This window comes from Lissotriton helveticus, chromosome 3_1 (assembly GCF_964261635.1).
Source record: "Lissotriton helveticus chromosome 3_1, aLisHel1.1, whole genome shotgun sequence".
Lineage (NCBI taxonomy): Eukaryota > Metazoa > Chordata > Amphibia > Caudata > Salamandridae > Lissotriton > Lissotriton helveticus.
Genome location: NC_136061.1, coordinates 1,796,173,081 through 1,796,199,466, shown reverse-complemented (window position 1 = coordinate 1,796,199,466; position 26,386 = coordinate 1,796,173,081). Strand labels below are relative to the sequence as shown.

The 26,386-nt window shown below is 46.6% G+C and overlaps 1 protein-coding gene across 1 annotated transcript in view; it reads right to left on the bottom strand.

Annotated features, from left to right (window-relative positions):
* The window catches only part of TRIM63 (tripartite motif containing 63), a 44,804-nt gene that overhangs the window by 4,353 nt on the left and 14,065 nt on the right, over positions 1 to 26,386 (bottom strand). Inside the window, exons 3-7 of the mRNA XM_078682683.1 lie at positions 22,070 to 22,238; positions 18,544 to 18,639; positions 14,411 to 14,644; positions 12,904 to 12,926; positions 4,287 to 4,411 (exon numbers count right to left, since the gene is read on the bottom strand). Of these exons, the coding sequence (XP_078538809.1) occupies positions 4,287 to 4,411; positions 12,904 to 12,926; positions 14,411 to 14,644; positions 18,544 to 18,639; positions 22,070 to 22,238 (647 nt within the window). The remainder of the gene's footprint in view (positions 1 to 4,286; positions 4,412 to 12,903; positions 12,927 to 14,410; positions 14,645 to 18,543; positions 18,640 to 22,069; positions 22,239 to 26,386) is intronic.

Here is a 26,386-nt window from a genome sequence, read left to right as displayed (position 1 = left end):
GGCGGTCTGCGCGTGGCATGCACAGGGCCAATAATCGGCATCTAACGAGATTCACGTGATGCTGCGATACTGGAGCTATGGCCTACTAGCATGTGTGACGCAGTAACCGACGGGTGGATCGCGACTCCAGCCAACGCACACGTTTTAGCACCTCCACCGCTATCTGTCTGGCCCCGGCTCCTCCTGAGAAGGCCTACCTCATACCAGCCGCCAAACTGAACTTGTCAATGGAATTCACACCTTCCCCCAACGAGCCCCTTATCTTAAAGTCTATTTTCAACCCAGTCACACTTGTTTCAACAGTGTTGACGTATTTATGAAACCAAGGACAACAGCTCTCTGAAGGCATTACGGCGACTGTTGCAACGCAATATGTGAATAAACAAATTTACACTCCACACCTGTGTTGATTCCCCTACCACGTCCTTCACGTTAACAGTATTTCTGTTTTTAGTTTCCTTTAGTGCCCGCTCTATGACGACAGCAACTCTAGTGTCTAATCTGCTTTGCTTTGTTTGTGGAACCGTTATCTGTTGCTATGTCCAGGTTTGGCTTGCTTCCTATGCGGTGGATGGTGGCTGACTCCGGGGGATCTAGGGACTGCTCGTTAATACTGTTTTTAGGTCTGTCTTGATATTACAGCTGTCTGTTAACCTATAAAAGTACACATGGAATAGGAATTGGCTGTACCAAGGACGCTCTAGCTCCTTTCCTCATGCTATTGGCTGGCTGTTGCATTACCAATACTTTCTGCAGTCGCATGGCCAGAGGCGCCGTTTTAGTTTCCACCAATCACTCTCAAGGACTTTTTCCGTTGCCCTGTAACCGCCTCATTTTCTGATAACATTATAGGCACCTTTGCAAGCTCTAGCAATGCCCCAGTTACTTACCGGTAATCTTCATTACTCCGAGTCCTGGTCTTCCTCATCACAGTATAGTTCCTGTGTAATTACTGTGGCGAGGAAGACAGATGAGGAGGTGGGGTTGGGAGGGTGGTTTCAACGGACGATGATGGTGGAAAATTAAATAAATCATTTATTTACCCTCGTCATCGACTGTCGAAATACCTCCCCGCCCTCCAACCTGGCCCCATTGCTTCACCGCTCTTACCTGCTCGAATTGGCTAATGTGACATTAGGATGCAGGAATGGATGAATTAATTAATTAATGGTGGCAATTATTCCTCCTTCAAATGGTCTCTTGTTGACAGTCCTTATAAATTGATCTCCAAAAAATAGGTAAGTTGTAAGTGCCTTTCTAGAGGTATGATGATTAAAAGTAGGGGATTCCAGACTGTTGGACCTGCTACAGAGAAGACCCGGCCTCTTTGTTTTTAATGTAACCCTGTTGCCCTGGGGATGCAGAGGATCCTTTGATCTTGGCTGCCCAGCATTCGAGTGTGTTGGTGTAGATCAGGTGTACTCATAGTACAGCCCGTGGTCCGCCAGCGGCCGGGCAAGCCTTCCTTGGCGGCCCGCGGACCTTGCAGACATGTACCAGTTTAAAAATTGTTTTCAAGAGTGTCAGTAAACACCCCTGGTTGATGCAGCCTGGACTCGGAGAGGCTCTGCTCTAGGGGGGCCGGGAGATTTCAGCCATAGAGTGGAGCTGCAGGGGCCTCAGAAGAGGTGAAACAGAACAAAGCCTCATTAATAATTTAATGGTCTTTTAAAGACCTGTGAAGTGCTCCGGTGCTCGCCAGCCAAGCTGTCTCATCCCGGGCTGCCACACAGGGGCGGGGGAGGGGGATGACAATTGTTGGACAATTACAGTGACCAGGGCTCAAAGACAAACCCCGTGACTGATTGAACCGATGAACTTGGAGATCACACTGCGCAGCTCGTGCTCCCCTGAGTAGCATTTGTTTTATCGACACTGAAGGGATGAAAGTCTGAATCAGCCCAGCCTTATTAGAAATCTTTGCCCTCCAGATTACACCTGATCTCTGCTGCAGCGGGAGGGAGGGAGAGACAGAGGGAGGGAGAGTCAGGGGAGGGCGAGGGAGTGAGAGAGAGGGAGAGTCAGGAAAGGGAGAGAGAGGGAGATCTGGGGGGGGGGCGAGGGAGGGAGAGAGAGGGAGAGTCAGGGGAGGGAGAGAGGGGGAGAGTCAGGGGAGGGAGAGAGAGGGAGAGCCGGGGGGGGTGAGTGAGAGAGAGGGAGAGTCAGGGGAGGGAGAGAGAGGGAGAGCCAGGGGGAAGCGAGGGAGGGAGAGAGAGGGAGAGTCAGGGGAGGAGAGAGAGGGAGAGTCAGGGGAGGGAGAGAGAGGGAGAGCCAGGGGGTGCGAGGGAGGGAGAGAGAGGGAGAGTCAGGTGAGGGAGAGAGAGGGAGAGCCAGGGGGTGGCGAGGGAGAGAGAGGGAGAGTCAGGGGAGGAGAGAGAGGGAGAGTCACTGGAGGGAGAAAGAGGGAGAGCCAGGGGTGGCGAGGGAGGGAGAGGGGGAGTCAGGGGAGAGAGAGAGGGAGGGGGAGTCATGGGGAGGGAGAGTCAGGGGAGGGAGAGAGAGGGAGAGCCAGGGCGAGGGAGGGTGAGAGAGGGAGAGCCAGGGCGGGGTGAGGGAGGGAGAGAGTGAGGGGAGGGCGAGGGAGGGAGAGACAGAGGGAGGGAGAGTGAGGGGAGGGCGAGGGAGGGAGAAACAGAGGGAGGGAGAGAGAGGGGAGGGCGAGGGAGGTAGAGAGTCAGGGGAGGGCGAAGGAGGGAGAGGGAGGGAGAGAGAGAGTCAAGGGAGGGAGAGAGTCAGGCGAGGGAGGGAGAGAGTCAGGGGAGGGAGAGAGTCAGGGGAGGGCAAGGGAGGGAGGGAGAGGGAGAGCCAGGGGAGGACGAGGGAGGGAGAGAGCGGGAGAGTCAGGGGAGGGCAAGGGATGGAGAAAGTCAGGGGAGGGAGAGAAAGGGAGAGTCAGGGAAGGGAGAGAGAGGGACAGTCAGGGGAGGGAGGCAGAAGGAGGGAGGGAGAGAGACAGGGAGGGAGGGAGACAGAGGGAGACAGACAGAGGGAGGGAGACGGAGGGAGAGAGAGAGAGACAGAGAGAGAAAGGGAGGGAGATAGAGAGGGAGGGAGACGGAGAGAGGGAGGGAGAGAGGGAGAGAGGGAGGGAGACAGAGAGAGGGAGGGAGAGAGAGAGAGGGAGGAAGACAGAGAGAGGGAGGAAGACAGAGAGGGAGGGAGAGAGAGGGAGAGAGACAGAGGGAGGGAAGGAGACAGATGGAGAGAGTAGGAGGAAAACAGAGAGAGGGAGGGAGACAGAGAGAGGGAGGGAGACAGAGAGAGAGAGGGAGGGAGACAGATGGAGGGAGGGAGACAGAGAGGGAGGGAGACAGAGAGGGAGGGAGGGAGAGAGAGGGAGGGAGAGGGAGGGAGGGAGACAGATGGAGGGAGAGAGAGGGAGGGAGAGGGAAGGAGGGATGGAGACGGAGAGAGGGAGGGAGAGAAAGAGAGAGGGAGGGAGACGGAGAGAGGGAGGGAGAGAAAGAGAGAGGGAGGGAGACGGAGAGAGTGAGGGAGACGGAGAGCGGGAGGGAGAGAGAGAGAGGGAGGAAGAGGGAGGGAGAGAGAGAGAGAGAGGGAGGGAGAGAGAGGAAGACAGAGAAAGAGAGAGGGAGGGAGAGAGAGAGAAGGAGGGAGGGAGAGACAGAGAGACAGAGAGAGTGAGGGAGGGAGACAGAAAGGGAGAGAGCCAGAGAGAGGGAGGGAGCCAGAGAGAGGGAGAGAGAGAGAGAGGGAGGGAGACAGACAGAGGGAGGGAGGGAGACAGAGCGAGAGGGAGGGAGGGAGACAGAGAGAGAGGGAGGGAGGTAGAAAAAGAGAGAGAGGGAGGGAGAGAACGAGAGAGAGGGAGGGAGACAGAGAGAAAGAGAGAGATATGTGTGTATGCTGGATCTGGTGGCTCAGTGGACGAAGACATCCGCTGTAGGTACCTGTGTTCAACCTCATGGTCACAGGTTTTTTTTGTGCTCGAGCACCGCCCCCCTCTCTTACTGACCACGTCCCCACCGGTGCAGCCCTCGGCCACAAACCACACTGTAAATTTGGCCCCTGAGAGAAAGTTTGTGAGTAACCATGGTGTAGATCAATCCGGTTAGTAAGGTAGGGTGAACAAAGTTGGCATCTAAATGTGTTTAATTCACACTGGGCCGTTTCAGTATTGTTGCGTGTTAAGCTTAACTGGGCAAAGTTGGTCCTCCAGAGAAGGATCACAGTGTTGGTGATTTTGGGATCTGCAGCGAAAGGATCAGTTTCATTTTTTGCTTCCTTCATTTCAGATCACAGCCAGAGGATAAGTTTCTGCGTACCTGGCCCGAAATCAAGGCTTCTAAGCACGTCTTTAACGTGCTCCAGGTCGAGAGTGAAGTGCTCCATGTTGTCAAAGCCCGGCTCAAGCTTCTCCAGTCTGCAGCTGACCGACGCCTCTGTGATCCTGAGGAGAGGAAGACAGATTTCATCAGAACCAATGTGAAGGGGGGACGAGAAAAGGTGACAGGATCTGGGTAAAGGAAGAAAAGGGGAACGGGAAAGGAAATGGAAACATCGATAAAGAGAGAGAATAAGCGAGAGAGAGAGAGCAAGAGAGAGGTCAGGAGAGAGAGAGAGAGGCTAGCTCGAACTGGTTCAAAAGGGCATTAGAGTTAAGTCCTGGATAATGAAACAGGGCATTCATGAAGGGTCCCTAAGATATTCCCATAGAACAATAGGAGGTTCTAGGTAACAAACAACTAACTGTACTCACCAAGGTACCTCAACCCACCACATACTATAAGCAGCCGCAGGATGCTTCTGTCCCATCCTTCTCTCAGTGGTAGTAATGTTTAGTTGCCCTAGCTGATCATATATGATCCGATAGCACAGGTCCTCCTTGCCCCTACCAGGGCCTAGGTGCACCAACCCAACACCTTCTGGCAGCACGAGCAGGGTCTAGGTGCCCTATTCCATCATACACAATCAGAAGGCACATATTTTTCTTGCCCCAATTAATCGCATCTGAAGTCAGCCCCTGGTTTTAGGTGCTCCAACACATCACTATCTACCTTCAGCACGAAGTTCTAGGTGCCCTAACCTATCATACACAATCATAAGTGCCACGCTGTCCTGGCCTGCACCCATCACTTTCTCTCAGCAGCAGTAGATTCTAGAGGCCCCCGTCCTTGTGCCCCATCAGCAGTGTCATCTTGCTTTCCACCTCAGAAGAGAAGTGGACACACAGGGTGATATTTACAACAAAATGTTGGAGGGCTGTGTTTTGCCAAAATTGGTAACGCCGCGCTTCAACATTCATCAAATGCAGGAATGCGCCGAATTTACAAAAAATACGGCGCACCCCTGTGTTTCCCCTAGCGCTGGCACACATAAAGCTGCCTAGCGCTAGCGCACGCACCCTTGTGCTGTGTTGCAAGGGTGCCTGCGCTGCAGTGATGATTGCTTATGTGCAAGAAGAGACACCTTCCTGCATATAAACACTCTTAAAAGGTGATTTGCTCTTTCTATGTATGCTGCACTTTCCAGCACACATATATGAGAAAAAAGCCAAGGAGAAATTAATAACTTCTCCTGGTATCACCACTCTAAGACCAGGTATTCCCTGGTCTTAGTTTTTGGTGCTGCCTCAGCCTTGTAAATATGGGGCAGTGTCAAAAAGCAATGGGTGTTGCAGCCAAACGCCCACTGCAACACCCATTGCACGCCCCTTTCGTGCTAAGTGCAGCATGAATAAGGGCCTCATCTACAAGGCGGCATTATACTTGGTTAAGTGGCTTAGCGCCGCTTTGTAAATAAGGAGAAGGGGATAGCGCCACTAGAACGTCGCTAAAAGGGACAGTTCTGGTGGTGATAGCGCCTTGTAAATATGCCCCACACTGTGCAGCCACATCGGCTCAATGCGCTGTGAGCCAGAGCGGGCTTGGTGGCCTGAATTACTCTGCCCTGAACTCCACTTCCACTATGTCTAATCCCCATTGGCACGCGGCCTTTCACGGCATGCCAAGGACGGAAGCTCGCGAGGAGTGCTGCCAGGATGAATTCGAGGGACACAACTCGAGCAGAACGAAGACCGTGTGTGAGGGGCAGGCAGTGAGGCCTTTTGTTGTGTTTATTCACATCCAGTAATAACTAACATTTTCATAGAGAAAGATGAAAAGAGGTTAGAGGAAAGAATGGGGCCGAGGAAGAACGGGAGGGAGGGCAAACGCAGAAGGGGGAGGAGTGAAGCTACTGGGAGGGAGGCAGAGAAAGGGCGACGACAGATTAGTCTGATCTGACTAGGGGTTCAGAACAGAAATAGCTTGTGCCGGAGGCCTCACAGAAGAGTACTTATAAAGTAACAGCTCCTTCTCTCACCACCACCCTCTCACACCCCTGCGACCCCTTCATCCTGCTCCAGCAGTTAGTTCTGTCCCAGTGTAATTTCAAGCATTTATCCTAATCCGTCGAGGAATGGCAGCTTCGGGAGCCTTTTGGAGAGCTGTAGCCACGGCAAGGCCCCTCTCCTACCTCCCCTGCTAGGCCCCTCTGCTGCTTCCCTTGTAAGACCCACCTTCCCGTTGCCGCCTCGCCTTCAAGAGGCACCTTGCTACCTCCCCTACTTTCGACTGCCTCCAGTACTGGGCCCTGTGCTGCCTCCCCAACTGCCCCTTTATTTATTTATTTATTTATTTATTTATTTATTTATGCATTTTTATATAGCGTGGACAGGACTTTACCCAGAGCGCTTCACAATAGGAACAGAACTGATACATGAGAACATTACAAGTGAACAAAATTGTTGCCTTTCCTGCAAGGCCCGTCTCCTGCCTCCCCTACAAGACCCGTCTGCTGTCTCTTTCATAAGACCACCTTGCTGCCATGTGTGTGGCTTCCATGAATGCATCTGGTGCAGTGGCACCGGGGCCCAACAGCCTGAGGGGGCAATCGAACCCTGATTATTGCTGTATTTCACATTTCAAAGGGTGGCCACGGGGCCTGTTTCCTTCTTTGCACTAGGACAACCTCTCGTGCCTCTTGCACAAGACCCTCACTGTCTTATCAACAAGATCCCTCTGCAGCATCCCGTACAGACGAGCAGTGCTGCCTTCCCTACCAGACACCCTGCGGCCTCTCTAACAACGCCCTTCTGCTGCCTCTCTTGCAAGACACCTCAGTTGCCTCCTCTTCCAGGGTTCGTTTGCTGCCTCTATTGCATGACCCCTCATTGCCCCTTCAAAACCCTTCTTATGTCTCTGCTGCAAGACCCCTCTACTGCCCTTCATGGGAGGCCATCTCCGCTGCCTCCACTGCAAGACCACTTTCCTGACTCCTATACATGACCCCCATGCTTCCTCGCCAACAAACACCCACTACCTTTTCTACAAGACCTCTTAACTGCCTCCCCTACAGACACCCTGCTGGATCCATTGGCGTAACGAAAATTGAGGGGGCCTCCCTGCAAGGTATGTAGAGCGGCCCCCTCCGGGCTCAATTAGGAGCTCTCCCGACAGAGTGCAGTGCCGAGGGGGCCCCCTGGAGCTTCGGGCGCCCCCCGCACTGTGTGGGCTGCGGGGGCCTGTGTTACGCCCCTGGCTGGATCTCCTACAAAACCTATTGTTGCCTCCCCTGCAAGACCCCTCCGCTGCATCCCCTGGAAAACCCCTTTGCTGCCTCCTCTGCAAGACCCTCTGCTGCCTCCTCTTGAAGACCCCTCCGCTGCCTCCTCTTCAAGGGCCCTCTGCTACCTCCTCTTCAAGACCCCTCTGCTGCCCCCCTTGAAGGCCCCTCTGCTGCCTCCTCTTCAAGACCCTTCTGCTGCCTCCTCTTCAAGACCCCTCTGCTACCTCTCCTTTAGTGGCCCCTCTGCTGCCTCCCTTGAAGGCCCCTCTGCTGCCCCCTTTAAGACCCCTGTTGTAACTTGAGTTGTTGCTATGCACCCATTCCTTAGTTACACCTTCCCTGCTGCTCAGCCTGGATGAGCGCTGGAGTGCCTGGTGATGTAGTGGAATGCCGGAGTGCTTGGTGATGTAATGTAATGCCTGGGTGTCTGGTGAGGTGTAGAGAGTCAGTTGGAGTGTGCAGACTGAGCAGCAAGGAGGCTGCTCCTGGTGGTGCTGTAAGCTATATTCTGTCTTTTATGTACTTATGAACTACTTACCTGACACTTACCATCTTAATAACCTGTAACTAAGTCTTAATACATTTTATTCATGTAACCTACTTTACTGCCACCTGGACATCCTTACTTTTCAACACTAGCGACGATTTGGAGAAGAACCTGGGTGTTGTGGAAGGTTAAGTCAATCTGAACCTGCTGAAGAAACTGAAGTAAAAAACTGAAGCTAGAAGGAAGAGAAATACCCTGGTTAGCTCCACCAGTGTTCCTTATCATCTGGACAGCCTGCAGTCTGGGAAGTTTGACCTTCTTTACATCAATGGGCTTGATGAATTGATGCCAACAAGTCTCCTTGCCTGTTTGCCTTTTTGTCCCGATACCTGACAGATGTCCGTAAGTGTGGGGCACAAGAAGTTACTGGATTTGGTGGATCAGCAAGAGCAACCAGCAGCAGTTCTGAAGTGCAATGAACGTACTGTGATGAATGTCTATGTCAGTCTAACCGGCAGCACTTGTTTTGAAGGAAATTTACATGCCTCGTTTTAGGTCTCGCCTAGCGTTGCTGCGCACATGCGCATATCGCTCGGCGAGATTTATTGCTAATGAGGAGTTTCAGTAGAGGGGTTGAAACCCTGCCCCTCATTTCCATTGGCCGGCATCACCGTTTCTGCTAAACGTTGGCCTGCCATTGGAAATGAGGGTTTTTGGTTGCCACTCTTTGGCTTGCGATCAGGACTGGGTCACCTGCTTCTCGGCTGTCGTGAAACACTTTCTTATCTTTATGGGGACATGAGGTCCTACTGTTAGGCGCCCATACATTTGGGGAGAAGTTCTGAGGTGTTTGATGTGTTGCAGCGGAAGCTGTGTTTAGGAAAAATCTGACATGTTGGCGAGCCACCCATAGGCAAGTAACCGACTGATGTGAAGGCTGTCTCAGGCCCTCATCTTTGGACGAATAGTCTCGCCGGGATAGACAGGGACCCCCTCTTATCTGCGTCGTTAACTAGACTTCGAGGTAAACAACGACCGCTTGATCAGCTGACCGCCCCACCCCTACTATTGTCTGGTTGTAGAGGAACCACCTCCGTGAAGCAGAGGAATCTCCCTTTGTAGTTTTATGTAACTCCAAACACGACTGTAAGGTATTTGGAGCGCTTTACATGAGCAGCGGTTATACTCCACAAAGACACACATTTTATGGGATTAGACTCTAGGGGGCCTCGCCTGCCCCTGCTTTATGTTTTTACAGATGTGAGGAACACTAGGGATCAGAAAATGTCACGACAGACGCCCCTCCTACTCAACGCACCCCTAACGTTGTCATCACTACGATTGTTCACCTCGATTTCAAGGTTAAGAAGCAGAGGGTAGGTTCTTATGCTGCTCTTGCCCCCTTATTCGTACAATGCCCACTTTTGAAATTGATCAAATCAAATACGTAAATAAGTAGGATTTTGTCACACCTCCTTGGAGTCTCACTTAGACTTGTCACTGCTTTCATTAGCCAAAGCAGCCAACATTCCCCTGTGAAAGGGACATGCGTGATTGACTACATTTTGTTGCTGGCACCATTGAGATTAAGGGACTGCTCTTTATGAGAAGGTCCTTGATGTTGTAGTAGTCTCTATGAGCATTGGTGAGACCAGTCAATTTAGGTCTTGCCTACGGCTACATTTTAGCTGTTTTGTCGAAAACCTGTTGTGAACACTACTATTTAGTAGAGTGGGCTTTGGGTACGCCAATTGGTTAGCATTGGCTTGCTTTCTTGTTTTTGTTGGCAATCGCACGCTGCCTCCTATCACAGCGCGCGTTGGCCCCACCTCCCTTCTATTTTTTGTAGGCATGGGGAGATTAAGTGATTTGCCCAGAATCACAGGATGTCAAGACTTGTTGGAACAGGAGCGCATCGGCTGTTTGCGAAATAAATGCATCACCCCTCTATCCAACGTCTTGGCTTCCGATGATTGTTCTTTACTGACACTTTTCCCCAATTGGGGCCTTGAATCAGTTGCTTTTTCTTTGGTGCCCTGGCCTCTCCTTCGCCCTTCACCTGTGGCTCTATGCATCAAAGCCGAGAACAAATAAACAATATCTACTTAATGCAATGTCTAGGGCTTATCAAACGCTATTATTGTCCGATTCGTTTGAGAAGTCTGTCAGGGCAGAGCCATAAAGCATCCTTCACAATGTGTCGAGAGCAGAATTTACCATTGGGGGGTGTGGGTGGTAATTCAAGTGAAGCGCATTTTGTGTAAATGTGCCTGGGCAGTATTTAGATTTGTGTATACTGTTGATGTGTGCACAGGGCTTTAAGTGGGATGAAAAAAATGGGGGGTCTCTCAAAGGGGTATGATCACTGTAATTAAGGATGTGGCTTACAAGCACATGAGATAAAAAATCTTTGCTTAGCATAGTGTGCCATCTGATTTGCTGTTTCTGTCATTGCATCCAGATAAATGACACAACAAGAAACATCATACCTTCAACAAGTCAGGACTATTAGCTTTGTCAATGGTTGTTAGTTGCATATGATAAATAAGCAGCACATATGGCTTGTATATAATATTGAAAAAGCTTCCACTTAAAGCCCTGGTGACACCACGACAATGTTGCTGCTCCCGAGTTTCAAAAGAGAAGGGAAATCCGGAGAGAAAATGACTCTCTTTAAAGGATTTCCCTTACCCTACAATGCTCACCTGGCATGCTGTCATGTCGTAACTTCTCCACTAGTGAGAAGTGTGCAGTGTGAGCAGCGCACATCGATGTGCCTGCTGTCACTGCAGTCCAGAAAAAAATGGACCGCCTGTCCCAGGGCACAAAACAGAGCCCGATAGAGACACGTTTCGAGCCCTGATTTAAAAAACTGCCGGTGCTCAGTACCGGTGAGACCCGGCCCACTTAAAGCCCTGTGTGTGCGTATATGCACTGTTCTTTTGTGGTGTGCGCCGGTGTTGTTGATGTTTGTTCCCTCGTTTAAGAACCTGCAAGGAACCCATGGCTGAAAGTAACAAGCATTTGCAATGCAATAGGTATCGCATTTGCAGGAGTTTGAGTTATTGGCATTGTAAATGACAACGACTTTTATTTTTGTGTTTTCAAAACCTGGAAGCAGTGTGTAAACAAGCACTTTAAACTTATAGTCCTTGCTTATGAGAAGCAAGGCTAGCAGCACAAGAGGTGCAGTTAATGACAGCATTGCTTCTCCTAAGCAATGACTATATGTAAAAAGTGTGTGTTTACACACCTCTTGCAGGTTTGCAAAGCACATAAATAAAAGGCATTGCCATTTACAATGTCAATAGTTCAAATTTTCGCAAATGCGAGACCTATTGCATTGCAAATGCTTGTTAAGAAATGTAGGGTAGCGCCGACATTGAAGGAAAACGTGCGATTCAGCGGGTGATGCAATCTGACTAACTTATGCCCATTTTTTTTTTTACTTTATGTAAATGAAAAGTGATTCTGAAAATATTGACCCTTGTGCCAGTAAGCTGCAATATTATTTGTTTTATTGGGGCCCTGATGCATTTGGAGCTCATATTTCTATACTTTGGTAACAAGTCTCCCCTGTTACCATGTGTGCGCAAGTTGAATAGGCCTGTGTGCAGCCATGAGTAGAGAATGCCACGCACTGAAGTGAAGGATCATCAATGGTGTCTGTGTAGATGCATGTGCTGGAGCATTACTGTGGGTGCGGTATTTGAATAGGCTGCGAGGTGGTCATGCAATGTGGAGTGCGCGTCCTATTACCATTTAGGTGTGCAGATTTCATGCAGCATTCGAAAAGTCCAGTGAGTACTGCCATGTATTGCTTCCCTGGCACGTGGGAGCTCCATGGGTGGTGATGCCGTCATCCAGCGGAGTATGCATGTGCTGGAGCAAGCGTGGGCGTGGCCTAGCCGCAATCGCTCTTCCACAGGAATTCTATAGACACTGTGACGCAGGGCTCAGCGTGTCTGTGTGTATTGTCACCGCAATTACTAATGAGAGGCCAACAACTAGACCGCGTATCAGTGTAAAGGCTTAATGCACGTGCACTCTGCTTATTGCGGTGATTGCTGGGAAATCAACGGATCAAGCTTTACCGCTCCTCCTTGTCAGGGAATGAAGTTGCAAGGAGATTCACAGGAACTTGTCGGCAGCATTGCTATTGGATGTGGGTATACAGAGGGCCGGCTACGAGAGACTGCCTCGTGTTGTGTTAGTGAAGCGTGTGATGGTGAAACATCTCCAAGCATCCACTTTTTGGTAAAGAACTTCGGGTGAGAGATCGCTCCCCAGAGACTTTAAATGTCATTGTTGGATACTCTCCTGTTCTTTCAAGGATGAGCGCTGGAGTGCTTGTTGATGTAATGTAATGCCTAGGTGTCTGGTGAGGTGTAGAGTGTCAGTTGGAGTGTGCAGTCTGAGCAGCAAGGAGGCTACTCCTGGTGGGGCTATACGCTATATGCTATCTTTTATGTACTTATGAAACACTTACCTGAAACTTACCATCTAAATAACCTGTAACTAAGTCTTGATAAATCTTATTCATGTAACCTACTCTATGGCTACCTGCACTTCCTTACTGTTACAACAGCCCCCTCTGCTGCCTCCCCTTGAAGTCCCCTTTGCTGCATCCTCTTCACGGGCCCTATGCTGCCTCTTCTGCAGGAACCATCTGTTGCCTCCCTAAAGGGTTCCTTTGCTCCTGCCCATCCCACAAAACCATTTTGCTGCCTCTCCTGCAAGGCCCATCTGTTGCTAGTGTGCAGGTCATTGTCACTATGGCTTGAGAGGGTGCACATATCTCACCAAGGGCACTTCATTAAGTATAATAAACATCTGCGGGCACTTACGTTTTAATGAGCTGTTTGGCGTTCTGTGATTGAAGACAGCCCAAGAAGGAGACCCAGAGACAGCAAGACAAAGAGACATGAAGAGAGAGAGAGAGAGAAAGAAAGAGGGCAGGTTAGCTGAGCATGTCCTAGGGCAAGAATCCCTTTTTAGAGAGGCACGTGATCTGGGGTCTGGCAACTTATCTTTTAAAGGAACATATAGGGTTACAGCACTTCTAATCGAAGACCATGGCCTGGGGTAGTTAGCTACTTTTTCAGGAGATCATGCTATGCATAGAGACATTTTTATAGCAGAACATGGCCTGTGTTCAGAGACCTCTCCTTAAATACACTCGATATTTCGCAGTGCATAAAACACCTCTGTAAGTGGAACAGTACCCATAAAGGGCAGTCGAAGATGAGCCCCCTTCCCTTTCCAGACTTGGGCTGTCTTGAATGGTATTTCTGACAAAAAATGGTTCAGTCTGTTTCATTAAGACTGTTGAAAGCCTGGAGGAGAACCAGCTCCCCAGCAATGGCTCAAGTTCCCACCAGCCCAAACAATTCACTTCACAATTCTGGTCATAACTTATTTCCAAAATGGCCATAAGAGAGAGTCAGTGTGTTCCCCATCAGAGTTATGCAGCTCCACCTCTCATCTGCCAGCAAGAACCTCATCTACTATTGGCGTAGAAGCATTTGGCTGGTGACTCCTCTGCTGTCCTTCAAACACAAACACTGACTGTTTCACCAGGCCTTTATTAAAAAAACTGATGCACCTTGCCTCGAATTCCAAGGTCCTAAGATTACACTATTCAGTTGTGCAGTGAACACAAATATACAACTTGAAAGCAGAAAGATTTCTAGACCCATTCACCATGCAGCCCTTCCTTGCAGTTGTAGTATGTTAAGGCACTACTCGGTTTCCCGATTTACCCTAAATACCTTCAACTTCTACTTCCCTAAGAACATTCAAACCTCTTAAAATTCATTTTTTGTTGTCCAAGCCTCTCCATAGCTTCTATAGTAAATTACACCAAACTATACAGAGAGGCGGACTAGATCTTTTATAGACAAAATATCTTATGACAGGGGAATCGCACAACTGAGAACAATCTTCACCAGAGCTTTCACAGTTGAGGCCGTTCTTCACCAGAAGATGCATAGTGGTGGTTCCCCACCAGAGGAAACCTTTTTTCAGCGCTTCAAAGCTCATGCTCTTTGTTGGAGGTCATTTCAACGTAGGTCACCTAACAAACATCAAACACCTTAGGCAAGTAGCTGGATGCACTCCCCATTATGCAACTCAGTGCAGTCAGGTCAAACTGCAAATCTAGCCCCAAACTTTGAAAAAATATGATTTGAAGTCAGTTCTCTAGATTAAATAATCAGAGGTCACTTACATTGCGCTCTGGCGCCCTACTCATCAATTAACAATAATTAATTCCTCACTAATTAATTCTTTGACTTCTGTAGATTGTTCTAAATCATGTCTTGATCATTGAGCTCCAAATTTGATTCTACCCACCTGGAGAAAAGCAGCAGTGCCTGTCTCATCCATGGACTGGATGGCAGACTCCACCAACTTGCTCGAAGTTTCCAGCTGTTCCCGGTACCGCTCGAGCAGGGTCCTAACGAAGCCAACCTTGTCCTCCTGCTCCTTTGTGATCCTCTGCAGCAGCTCGTTTTTCTTCTCCTCCAGAATGCTGTAGAGCACATCCAACATCTCGTTCAGAGAGTCTTTCTTCTGTCGACTGTTCTCCTGTGTGAGAGTAAGCATATTGGCTCATGTAAACCAGAAATGAAGGAAGGGCAGGATAAGGAAGACAAGAAGGATGACCAACAGCAAAAACAAAATCGTTTTGTGGACAAAAATCATTCCATTTGTTGGGCGATCTGTGAATTTCGCTTTCGCCCAAGAATTGTATGCAGTTGATTTTCATCTTTAGTGCTATTCACAACTTACTCTTCACCCAACCTAGAAACCTTTAATCAACACAAGAGCTCCACACGTAGCCATGAATCTCTTTCACAATTACACACTTGTTTTAACCCCAGAAAAACAAGCAAATAAATGGTCGCCAATTCTACCAAAATGTACTATGAATATTTACCTACCTAGGGCATCGGTGTATAGGACTTAAACCAAACAATAAGTGGTTGTAGACAGAATATCAAGGACAAAAATATTGTTGCAAAAATATCGAGAACCAAAATATCAAGAAGGTAAGTGTTAATAGGTTAGTATAAATTTACTATTCCTAACTCTAAATGTACCAAGATACATATGTGGAGTTAAGTACAGTAAAACATTGGTTACCCATATATTTTACCTTCACAATAGGTTTGTCCTCAATATTCGTGCAACAATATTTTTGTCACAAACTATTTTATTTTCAATATTTTGATCAAACACCAATTAATCTAAACCAACACATTGTAACATCCCCATTTTATACCAAACAGGATTTCTTACGGCAGTCCAAACATCCATGGTTTGTCCATAAATATCAACCTAGACAATTTACACAGCCACAAAGACAAATATACATAAATACAATTAATCTAGGAAGTCTGTACTGGCAGGTAATATTTTAGAAAAATAAATGAAGTTTAGATTTACATCTTGAACCTAAACCTACTTTTTTAATTTGTTTAAATTTAACTACACTTAGACCCTTATTCTAATGTCGGGCGGAAGACCATCCATCAGCTTGTCGGTGGCGGTCCACCCCACATCTGCTGCTGCGGTCCGACCGCTGCATTACAATATATGCGGTCGGAGGCAGCAGACTGAGAGACCGTCTGGCACTTTACGACGGGCTGACGGAGCCCGTCGCATGGGCAGTAATCCCTACAATAGGGGCATTGCCTGCTCAGGCACTGCGATAGGGATAATAATACCTCTTTCAGTCTGCCTGTCTATGGCGGTCTGACAGGTGTTGAAAAGCAGACAGAAAGGGACACTGGGGACCCTTAGCAGGGCCCCTGTGCATCTCTGGGCCTCCGCTATGGGCCCTGCAAACATCCCTGCATTGTGTTGCAGGCACCGCATGGAACCTGCTACAAGGTGCAGGTGCAGGGATGTTTAAAAAGTGCATATTTCCCATTGCGGCTTGTGCTGCAGCTCGCAGGACAAACCGCAATAGTAAATATTCACTTTCCGAACGCCATCAATGCTGTCGCACCATTATCCAGGAAGCTGGACCTCAGACTCCTTGTTGGGCGGTCCCATTTCCGACACGATGTCGGTCGGTCGCTCGTCCGACCGGCATCTTAATGATGCCCTAAATTTTAGCTCATTAGAACAGCATTTGCTTTTTGCTTGTTTCTAATCAGCATGTATCAGTAGTGTGCACCTTACCTCACCTTTGTCACATTCCCTTATCACAGGTTTTTACTAACTAAATTCAGGTTTAACCTGTTACATTTTTATTTAGGTTCCTTCAAGTCTTGGCAGAAGCCAGACTTAGCCCCCCCTTGCAGCTGTGACCATTTTTCAGTGCAGGACACAATGCATTTTGTCATGTTTTGTAGCCTGTACCATGAGCAGAGGAAAAAATATTTGCTCCCTATCCTGAAAGAAGTGGGTTTTACTCAGGTCCGTCCGGCGTTGCTTTATTTACAACTCCTGACAAATCCCCGCACAACTTTTTGTATTGCTAACTTCTTAGTGGCCGCTGCGAGGGCAAAAATGGGGGGCCAAACTTCGCCTTAAATAATATTTTAAAGTGTTGTGTTTTTCTTTTGATATGAATTGTAAAATGTATTTTCTATTTTAATCTTGTATATAGTATTTATAATATGTATTCAGATTGATGTTTTTTAGGTAATTGAAGGGTCATTTATGTATGTATCCCTTCTCAGGGTTTTATTGTTTTGTTTCTTTGTATGACTTGGAATAAGTCGAATAAAGATATTCTGACTGACTGTGTAGAAAAGATGAATAGAGCTCACTGGTTGGTAGTTGGAAAATAACTTTTAACTGTCTAACATTTGAATGCTTTTAGCCTGTTTTTTTCCACTTTCTTTATTAAATGAAGATAATATTTTTATTTGGCACAGCATTGAGCAAATCTTTGGTTAGGTGTCTATAGCTTGTTGAACATGAAATATTAATAGCTACTTCTAATTCTGACCACCTCAAATGCTGTTGATACTGACTATAAGGACCAAAAAGCAACACACTCTTCAAATTTGCTACACTTATACATTTCTGCTGTTAAAATTCGAAGCCTATTACCAATAAAATGAGTTTCTGTTGCTGCTCCTTATTCTTGTATTAAGACATCTCCACCATACATGGCTCCCAGGCTAAGCCCAAACTTCACATATGGCGGGCAATCCACAACAGATCTAACCAGATATCGTGTTTGTCAATCTTTTATATGCTTTTAGTGGGAACGGTTTAAAGAGAGAGTAGGAGATGCATGTGTGATTGGAGGAATTGTAAGATAAGAGATGCCTGTGTGATTGGTGACATTGTAGAAGAGATGTATGTTGTGTGACCGGAGGAATTGGACTGGAAGAGATGCATGTCTGACTTGAGGAATTGGACAAGAAGAGATGTATGTGTGACCGGAGGAATTGGACTGGAAGAGCTGTATGTTTGACTTGAGGAATTGTAAAGCAAGAGATGCATACTTGACTGGCAGATGCACGTGTGATTGAAGATGTGGTTAAAAACACTGGGAGCTTGATTAAATGAATATAATTCGTCCTGCAAACATGTCCGATCTCCTGCCCACAACTTTGATGTATCCAGGGATTTCAGGATTTCTCCATCAATCTCGCTTCTCCCTGGAGCATCCATGAAAGCTAGCCTTTGCCAATGCAGCCCCAGAACAAAGAGATGCAATATGGCTGTGTTCCTTTTAGGGATGCGTATTCATTCCTGCTGTACACTAAACAAGAAAAATACGAAGCGGACAAGCAGCAACATTTGAACAAAGGGGCAGGAAATTTAAAAGAAAGATGGGCAGGAAATGTGTGAATGTAACACGTTTTAGATTGAAATTAGAAGGTAGTTTTACATTGATTGAGAGGCCTCCACCAAAAACTGATATTTCCCTCATTCGCAAGAACTGATTGGTGAATCCTGAGAGTCAGGATGTCCCCTCCCACCTGATATCCTCGCCTGCCTCAGGTGCCAGGACTGCTCATCTTAGCTATGCACAGGGGGCACTCGCCCGACCACCTCCTTCACAGAAGACACTCATTTTCATATTGCACTTCTGGCAGCTGGCAGCTATCCGTCCCTGACCCACCGTATCTGGTACCCACTAATCCCTGGGTGACCCCAGCTGATGTTATACTCCATCCTGTCCTCCCCCAGCTCTGCCCCAACTCATAGTGATCTGTCTCAGCTGGTACAGCTGTCCTGACAAGCCATAGTACCCAGCCCGCCACTCCTGTTATGCCCAAACTGGCACCTCTTTAATCCTGTCCTTCCATACTCTGATGCAGTACTGCCCGTACTGGTGCACGCTCAGATTGTGTCTTTCCCAGCTAGTACCCACGGACACTGGTTCCTGCCACAGCGGGCACAAGTCCAAGCTCTGTTTGGACACCTGGATTTCCCATCCTACAGCAGATTCCTGCTTTGGGTTTCATGCAAGTGACTCGGATTTCGAAGGGCCGGCTCCTTCTGACATTACTCACCTCAATAGAATGGCAGGACTCTTCAAGCTGGCTAATAATAGCCTGCACTCGCTCATTCCCGGCCACCAGTGCAGAAATGCAGCCACTCAGCTCTGTCTGTGAGGGATCCAAACAGAGAGTTAACCATGGAGACCAGCAAGGGACACAGAGAGGTCAACGACACTGACAGGCGACAAAGAAACCATCGAGTCAGGGAGTGTGAGCTACAGCAAGAGACATGAAGGGAAAGAGAAGAGGCAACAAGACAGCCAGGTGTTCACCAACAGACACGAGGGGGTTGTCATAAAGGATTATGCAAAAAAACAAAAGGAAAGGACAAAAATACAGGAAGATGTTAACAAAAAGGCACAGGAATCAGTGATCCAGGAGTGTTAGTGCGTAGCATCTAGTAGCAAGACTGATGTGGGCATCAAGTGACACAAAGTTGTTAAGGACACACGGTGTGTTTGCCAACAGACACAGGACAGGGTCCTATTGAGACTGGCTGCTCTGTACAGCACACCACTGGCCGTTGGGGCAAGATTCACACTTTATAACTAAAGCCATTAAACTAAATAAATAAATTATGAAGTAATTGGTCAACAGATTGGGAGTTGCTGAGCAAAAGTCACAGAAAACTGAACAATACAGAGAAGGACTCAGGCGATATTAAAACACGAAAAGTCCATTGGCGGTTTAGAGTTAGAAGCACGGAAATCAGTGTTTATGGAAGAAACTTGGGGTTATCAGGCACAGCTTTGGCTTTTAATTCCCATTTACTCTGAACATATTTACATTTCTGGTGATTTTTATTTCCACTGATGGAACTAAATGCAAGGGTGGATCTTGAAGCTAAGACACCTTATGATGAAGAACTCATACGGTCAACAAGGGATACACCATAGGACATTGAAGGTCCTAAGGGAAGTAAGTGGTGGCCCTAAGTAGTTGCCAGATGTTGAGATTCATTCATAGATTCTGCCCCATCACTTGTTGTGGTGTTTAAGTGAGTCTCCCTAACTGGGAGGGCTATGCTTTGACATGCGTCCTGATATCGCTGGGCCACAGGACTCAAGCTGCACCTCACTGATGGGGCCATCGGGTTCTGAAATCAAGCCTTGGCTCGACACAGAAAATGGAGGCCAGGGTCAGACTATCTGGAAATAGGGAGGTGGGTAGAAAATGAGACTGGAATCAAAAACAGGAAAGATATCACAAACAGGAAGTGAAGAGGTGGCTAGATAATGGAACAAGAATAAAGACCTATAAGATATTACAGGCAGTTATTGTAGATGTGGCTTGATACTGGGACTGGAAGGAGGGCCTGTACAGAAATAGAGGCCAGGAAAAGGAGAACTGGTCTAACTTTTGGATAGCAATAAAAAGCCAGTTTTGGGGGATCAGATATGTTGCAGAATTAAACATGAGCTTCTTTAAATGGAGGTGGCATGTGCTGCTTTTTATAAACAGCAGGCAATGATGACAATGATATCTTTCCTGGAGCTTCCAAGAGCTACAGAGCAGATTTTTAAATATGAGGTGACCGGCACCCTCTGCGCACTGCGCCTACTAAAACTCTAAATATATACTGTGACTTAACATCCTCCTGCTCTCGTTGACACAAATTATTAATAAACACATAAGAACCGAAACCGTGGATGAGCGCACTACTTGCCCTTCTCATCCAGCACACTAACACCCTGAATGCACTTGCTGATCCCCTGAGCACACTGACACTGGTAGCACCGCAGCATCCTGAGTGCCCTTTCATGGTGAGGTCATTGGCTGTGACTTGATGGGCCAGTGGGAGCGGGTGGGTAATAGCAGGTGCAGCGGCGGCTCCTCTGCAATGGCGGAGGAACATTGCCCCACTGGCTCAGAGCCAGCAGCTGAAAAATGAAATTATATTTTATTATGGTTTTATTTTTCCGCTGCTGGCTAAGCAAGCGTGTGCAGGGATGGGTGGGGCCAGGCCATGGGAGGGGGGAGTAGGCGTGGTATGTGCACTTCTAAGTGTGCATGTCAGTTTGGCCAGCCATCTTAGGCAGGCCAAACTGACATGTGTGCTTAGGTTTCTCCAACCCAGCTGTATTGCACAGCTGGGTTGGAGAAGCAAATACAGACTCCCTGTGCCTGAACAAGCGATAATTCATCCCACTCAGGCCAATTCCCATGCTACTGTCATGCGTGAGAGCAAGCATACGAGCAGAGCGGGGATTGAATGGGGAGTCCATGATGCCAGGAACGGGAAGCAGGAGAGCCTGAGGCAGCGGGCAGCACCAGGTAAGTCTTTTATTATTTTTTAAATTATTAAACCGCCCCATGCACTCCCCCTGTGTCCCCTCGCATCCCGCCTGTGCCCCCTCCACCTGCCCAACCACTCTTTATCTGCGTCGGCCACCACTGAGCATTAGTTAGAAGGGGACCGAAAACTCTCCTATCTGTAGTATTATTAATGAGACAGAAGTAATCACAGGGACCTTGAAAAAACGCAAGATGCTTGGACAGGTCCTATGAGTCAAATGCACAGTGGATGGGATGAGACTGTCCTTGGACAACCAGTACGCTAGGTTCTGGCTGGGAGCCAATGAATTGATAGTTCCTAAAGATGAGGTTGTGTGTCACTTATGGAGCCAGGGTTTGACACTAGGAGCTGGAAGGGAAGTCAGTAGTGCAGCAGATAGGGTTGCAGAAGCCCCAAAGAGCCAGGCATAAGGCTTAGAACTTAGAGAAGAACTTAAAAGTGGCGTAAGAGTTTCTAGGCGGTTATGCTGATGATGGAGAGGGGGAGGGGTCATGCTCTTTTCTGTTCTTATTGGAGGGTTCATTTCATCACTGCTCTGATTCGAAGCGCCTGTTCGGTGCTAGTCTTATCTGATGGGTGCATTTGGTTCTGACGTGCTCGTATTGAGGGCCATGTTCTGTGATGTCCTTATTGGGGCATGTTTGGTGTTACCCCGGGCTCTGTTCTGTGAGGGCCTCACTGGGAGCCTCTTAAGGTGTTATTTTTATTGGGGCTCTGTTTTGAGCTAGCTGTTTTTATTCTGGGCCCTGTTCAATGATGTTCTTAGTGAGGGCCCTTTCTGTCCTCTTATTGGGGCCATGTCCAGTCCTGCTCTCATGGGGTGGCATGTCCTTTATTGCAAGTAGCGGCCTGTGCAGGTAAGTGCGGTGGGCCGGGTTGGGGAGGAGGGGGATTCGACAAATGACCACGAGGGTAAATTAAATAAATAATTAGCTTTCCCTTGTGGTTGTCTGTCAATATCTCTCCTACCCGGCCCCACGGGCCACTGCTGGCTATTGCCCATTTTAAGGGCATATTTTGTTCTTATTCCGGAGTTTATTCTGTGCTCCTTTTGTTGCCTTCCATGTTCTATAATGACTGGGAGACAAGTTCTGTGCTACTGTTATTGGCGCCCCTGTTCAGCACTGCTCTTACTTAAGACCCTGTTCTGCACTGCTGTTATTGCAGGCTGTGTTCTGCACTGCTCTTGTTGTTGACCATATTCTACTTTCTACTAACTGAGATAGGGTTCCCGAAGTGTACCTTTTGCCCTTGGTATACGTTCTGGAGCTGGGCCACCTGACAGTCCTTGTGCGCCCCGAACACCTTGCACATGGAACACGTGGGCACCTCGCATGTCAGGCAGTAGATGTTGATCTTCTCATCCTCGTGCTCTTTGCACATGGGGTGCTTCCCTTTCTTTAGGGGTCGGCTGTGGAGAGAAGACAATAGAAAAGGGTTAACAGAGCTTCAGATTGTACACATGAAGGCCATGTGAGCAAAGTGGAAGAATGACTCTGCTTCAGCCCTGGCAGCCATTCAGAGAACCTGCCTTTGGGCACCTCTTCCGTCAGCAGACATGCCCCTGACTTGCTCATCCAAGGAGACAAGCGCATAAGGACATGAAATAAACTAGTCCCGACACTGGCCTGAAGAGGGCACAGAACAGTGGCATAGAAGTTGGTGGTTTGGCAAGAGGTAGTGATTGCAGGTGAACAGTGTTGGTATTATTGGAGAGGGGCTAGTCTGTTCACTTAACGTGTATCAGTGATATGAATGTGAGTACGTTACCCTGACGTGGGCATGTGTCAGCATTAAGCATGTGAACAAGGTTGCCTGTTTGCAATGCATTTAAGAAATGTTTTACTGTGAAACATCGCAAGACACAATACTACTGCCTGCAGATTTTCTTACATCTCCAACTCCAGTTTGATATACTTACAGGTCTTCTCAATATTGAAGGATTGTCAAGGAGAGAAGGTAAGTGAAACAGGCCTGTTACTTTCATCGGCATTGGCCGAAAACATTGCCCCTGTCTGGAGTTTCCAGATATCTATGTATCCATCTACTGGAAGCATGACCCAGGGTCCACCGAGAGCTTCTGATCATCAGAACTTGTTTACATCTGGCCACCATGTCAAATTATTCTCCATAGACAATGATTAAACTAGGTGAGATAGTCCTGAGAAACCAGATCAACTCAACATGGTCTGCCTGAGACCCTAGCTTCGGAGCCAAGATGACAAATGCACCAGACCACCTATCTTGGAATTTCCTGTGATCATTGTAGCACAAAGACATAGTTGCACGTGTCCCTTTGTTTACATCAACGTGAAGAACTGCCATCATGTATATAAAGACCCAACGCTGTAGTACCTTAAGGTGGTAGCCAAAAATATGAAAATTATCAAAGCAGGTATATAGTAAATTTGTTCAGACTAAGGGCCTTAATTTGAGTTTGTCGAATGGGACACTCTATCACAAATATAGCGGATGCCCTGTCCGTCATATTACAAGTATATTATATAGCCTATGGAACTAGTAATAGGGTGACTGGGATATATGTCATATTTGAAATGGAGAATCCTATCTACTGAGCTTTAAACAGGGCACTAAGACATTTATTTTGGGTCTCCAGTGCTAGGGCTCTTACTACAGATGTTGCTGAACCAGGTTTTGCACAAATCTAAGGCACTTAGTGACGGGTTTCAACTCATTATTAATCTGGAGATTGACAAAACAATATTGACGGCAGTTTGGAGACTATTCACTTCACCAGTTAGAAATACATTCATTTTTTTACATTTTATCTATGTTATTGCATATTTCTATTTTTTCTCATCTTTCCGTGATCCCATCTAGTCAGATGTTCTTTATATATTTCCGATCTGGTTGTAACACCTAATTGTTTGTGGGTTGACAAAATGCCTGCAGTTCTATCAGTCTATCAGAAAAGCAAGGAAACCATATATATATATATATATATAAATATATACATACATGCATGTAGATATATATAAAAAAATATATATATATATATATCAGCCAGTTTTCATCCAATAGTTTATTTTTTCTCTTGAAACAATTAGGCCCTTGAGTCCCGTCTCATGTCCTTGCTCACAACAAGTTGTCTTTCCCGCAATGAACAATCTGTTCTGTTGTTTGTTAGATGTAGATGTGTCTAACAGTTTCTGAATACTGCAACACCAAGAGCAGATCTCTATTGTATCACCTGCTGCAGTGGGCAGTTTGCTGTCACTCAGGAGGATTTTTCCTCCTATGGAACCTTTAATCCCACATTGCCAGAATCCAATCCAAAGTATATGCAACAGTGAATACTAATTGAGTAGGAGTTTTTTCTTAAATTGACACTTTCGATTGCTTATGGACATGAAATGTATTAATCGAATAGCGTGTGAGAGACGAATGTCATCCCCATGAAAGCTATGTTCTCATTTTTCCTTATTATAGATGCTTAATGATTTACGCTATATCATTGTTCTGACTCAATCATTAGCTACTCTGAGGTAAGACTGCAATCTACATATATGTTTACATAGACTTTTTGCCTAACCAAAATATTAAATATATACTGAGTGTTCTATTTCACTGTAGTATACTATCATCATCTTGTCCTGAAGAAGACTAGGCTGTAAATAACCAATTAGGGTCGAAACATAGACCTACTGATTGATTTGTTGGCTAAGCATTCAAGGCCTTACTCACAAAGTTAACTTAAACGTTTTGACCAATTCACACTTTTTTTTAGCAAGTTTACTACTTTGACTAGTCACAAAATCTGAGTGTAAATTACTACTTAAAAACAGTAGTAAGTCAGCTAACCATTGATACTGCAAAACTCTTTCATAGAAAATAAAGGAGCTGGGGAAATATAATGAATCCACAGAGGAAATAATATTAAATTAAAATAACACATCATTATAGGAGGATTGGACTGCCAAGGAGGTGGTGGTCAGACAGCGGAAAACTCGATGGTGGGACACATCCCACCATCATTGTAATCAGGCCCTTATTAACTTAATTTCGAAATAAATCTTAAATTGATGGAAATATATGAAAGCTAATTTAAAGATAAAATCCCACCTAGAATCAAATGTGATTATGTATTAATAATTATGAACTCCCTATATTCATTATTTACTATGGGATGGTGTTGCAGTACCTGTGGTTGGCAATGTGTGGTGCTGGACTTAGTATTGTTTTTTCTTTTTCAGTTTTAACTTACACTCTGATTTTGTGAATAGTCAAAAGTAGTAAACGTACACAAAAGTGCAACTTTAACAAAGTTAACTTTGTGAAATAGGCCCGAAATGTCCAGGCCCGAAATGTATAATCAGTATACCAGAACCAAGCACTGATGTCGGTGTACTGAACTGAAATGTATTAACAGCCAACATTGTATTTGCTTTTCATTTCATCATTCAGCTGTGCTCATTTACACTTATGTCACTAATAACTAGAACTGTGCAGTCACATGGAGCACCTAAATGTACTTCTTGTGTTCACTAATTTAAAAAACCAGGATGAATTCTGGTATTGCTATTTTTTTTTTCAGGGTGTAATTTATGATTAGTTCCTGAATCCACCTTATATCCTGTTTATACTTGACTAGATATTATAAACCCCTGCAAGCCCTTGTTATATGCACATTTGTTCATCACCCAGGTTCCAAGGAGTACTGGGTCACCCCATGTTCATTTGTTGACTATGGCCAAACCTGTGCTCTGCCTTCCACATGTAGACACCCCCCAGCTGTGCATGGTCTTTGGCCTTGTGCAGTAAGTGGTTTGTCTCATGGCCTTGCCAGGTCCTGCACCCACCCTTCCATGACCATCTAACACCTTATTTGCTCAGCCTTCAGCTCTTCACAGCAAAGGTTAACCAAGAGTCTGTTGTTTCATGATGTTAACAGATCTATGAAAGTAACCTACCCCCACTGTACCCATCTATAGGGTGAATACAACTAAAATGACAATGTCATCCTTCATAAGTATTTTTGCTTCTGAAATATTCGACTTATTTTGCATCTTTCAAAATCTTCTAAACAAACTACAAGAGTTCAACCAAGGTGTGTGTGCTGAGTAGCCAGATGTGGAAAGTGGATGCTATACTTAGGCAGATATCTCTCTGTTCAACTATTTTTGGCCCTTTTAAAATATATTATGCCTCAAATAACTAAAGATCCATAGCTACCTTCCCATATTTAACCCCCTGGGTTCATGCCTGCATTAAGATTTCAATGATCATTTACTTCACCATGCTCTTGGGGAAAGACTTTAAATTCCCCATTTTCTGTTCAAACAAAACAGAGTTACGGAGTGCCTCATGTTTGTCTTAAATACAATATGTCAGCACTTTAGTTGTTCATTAGAACTCTGTTCAGGGCCAGACTGTAAACTCAATGCAGCCCTGGTAAATTTTGTCAGACCAGCCCCCATACTGTGCATAGCAAGTGCAGCGAATGAGCATGATAACTACATAGAGGGGGTTCTACAACCAAGAAAATTTTGGGGAAAATAGTGCATTATACAACACATTTGTCATTTTATATTCAGTTGT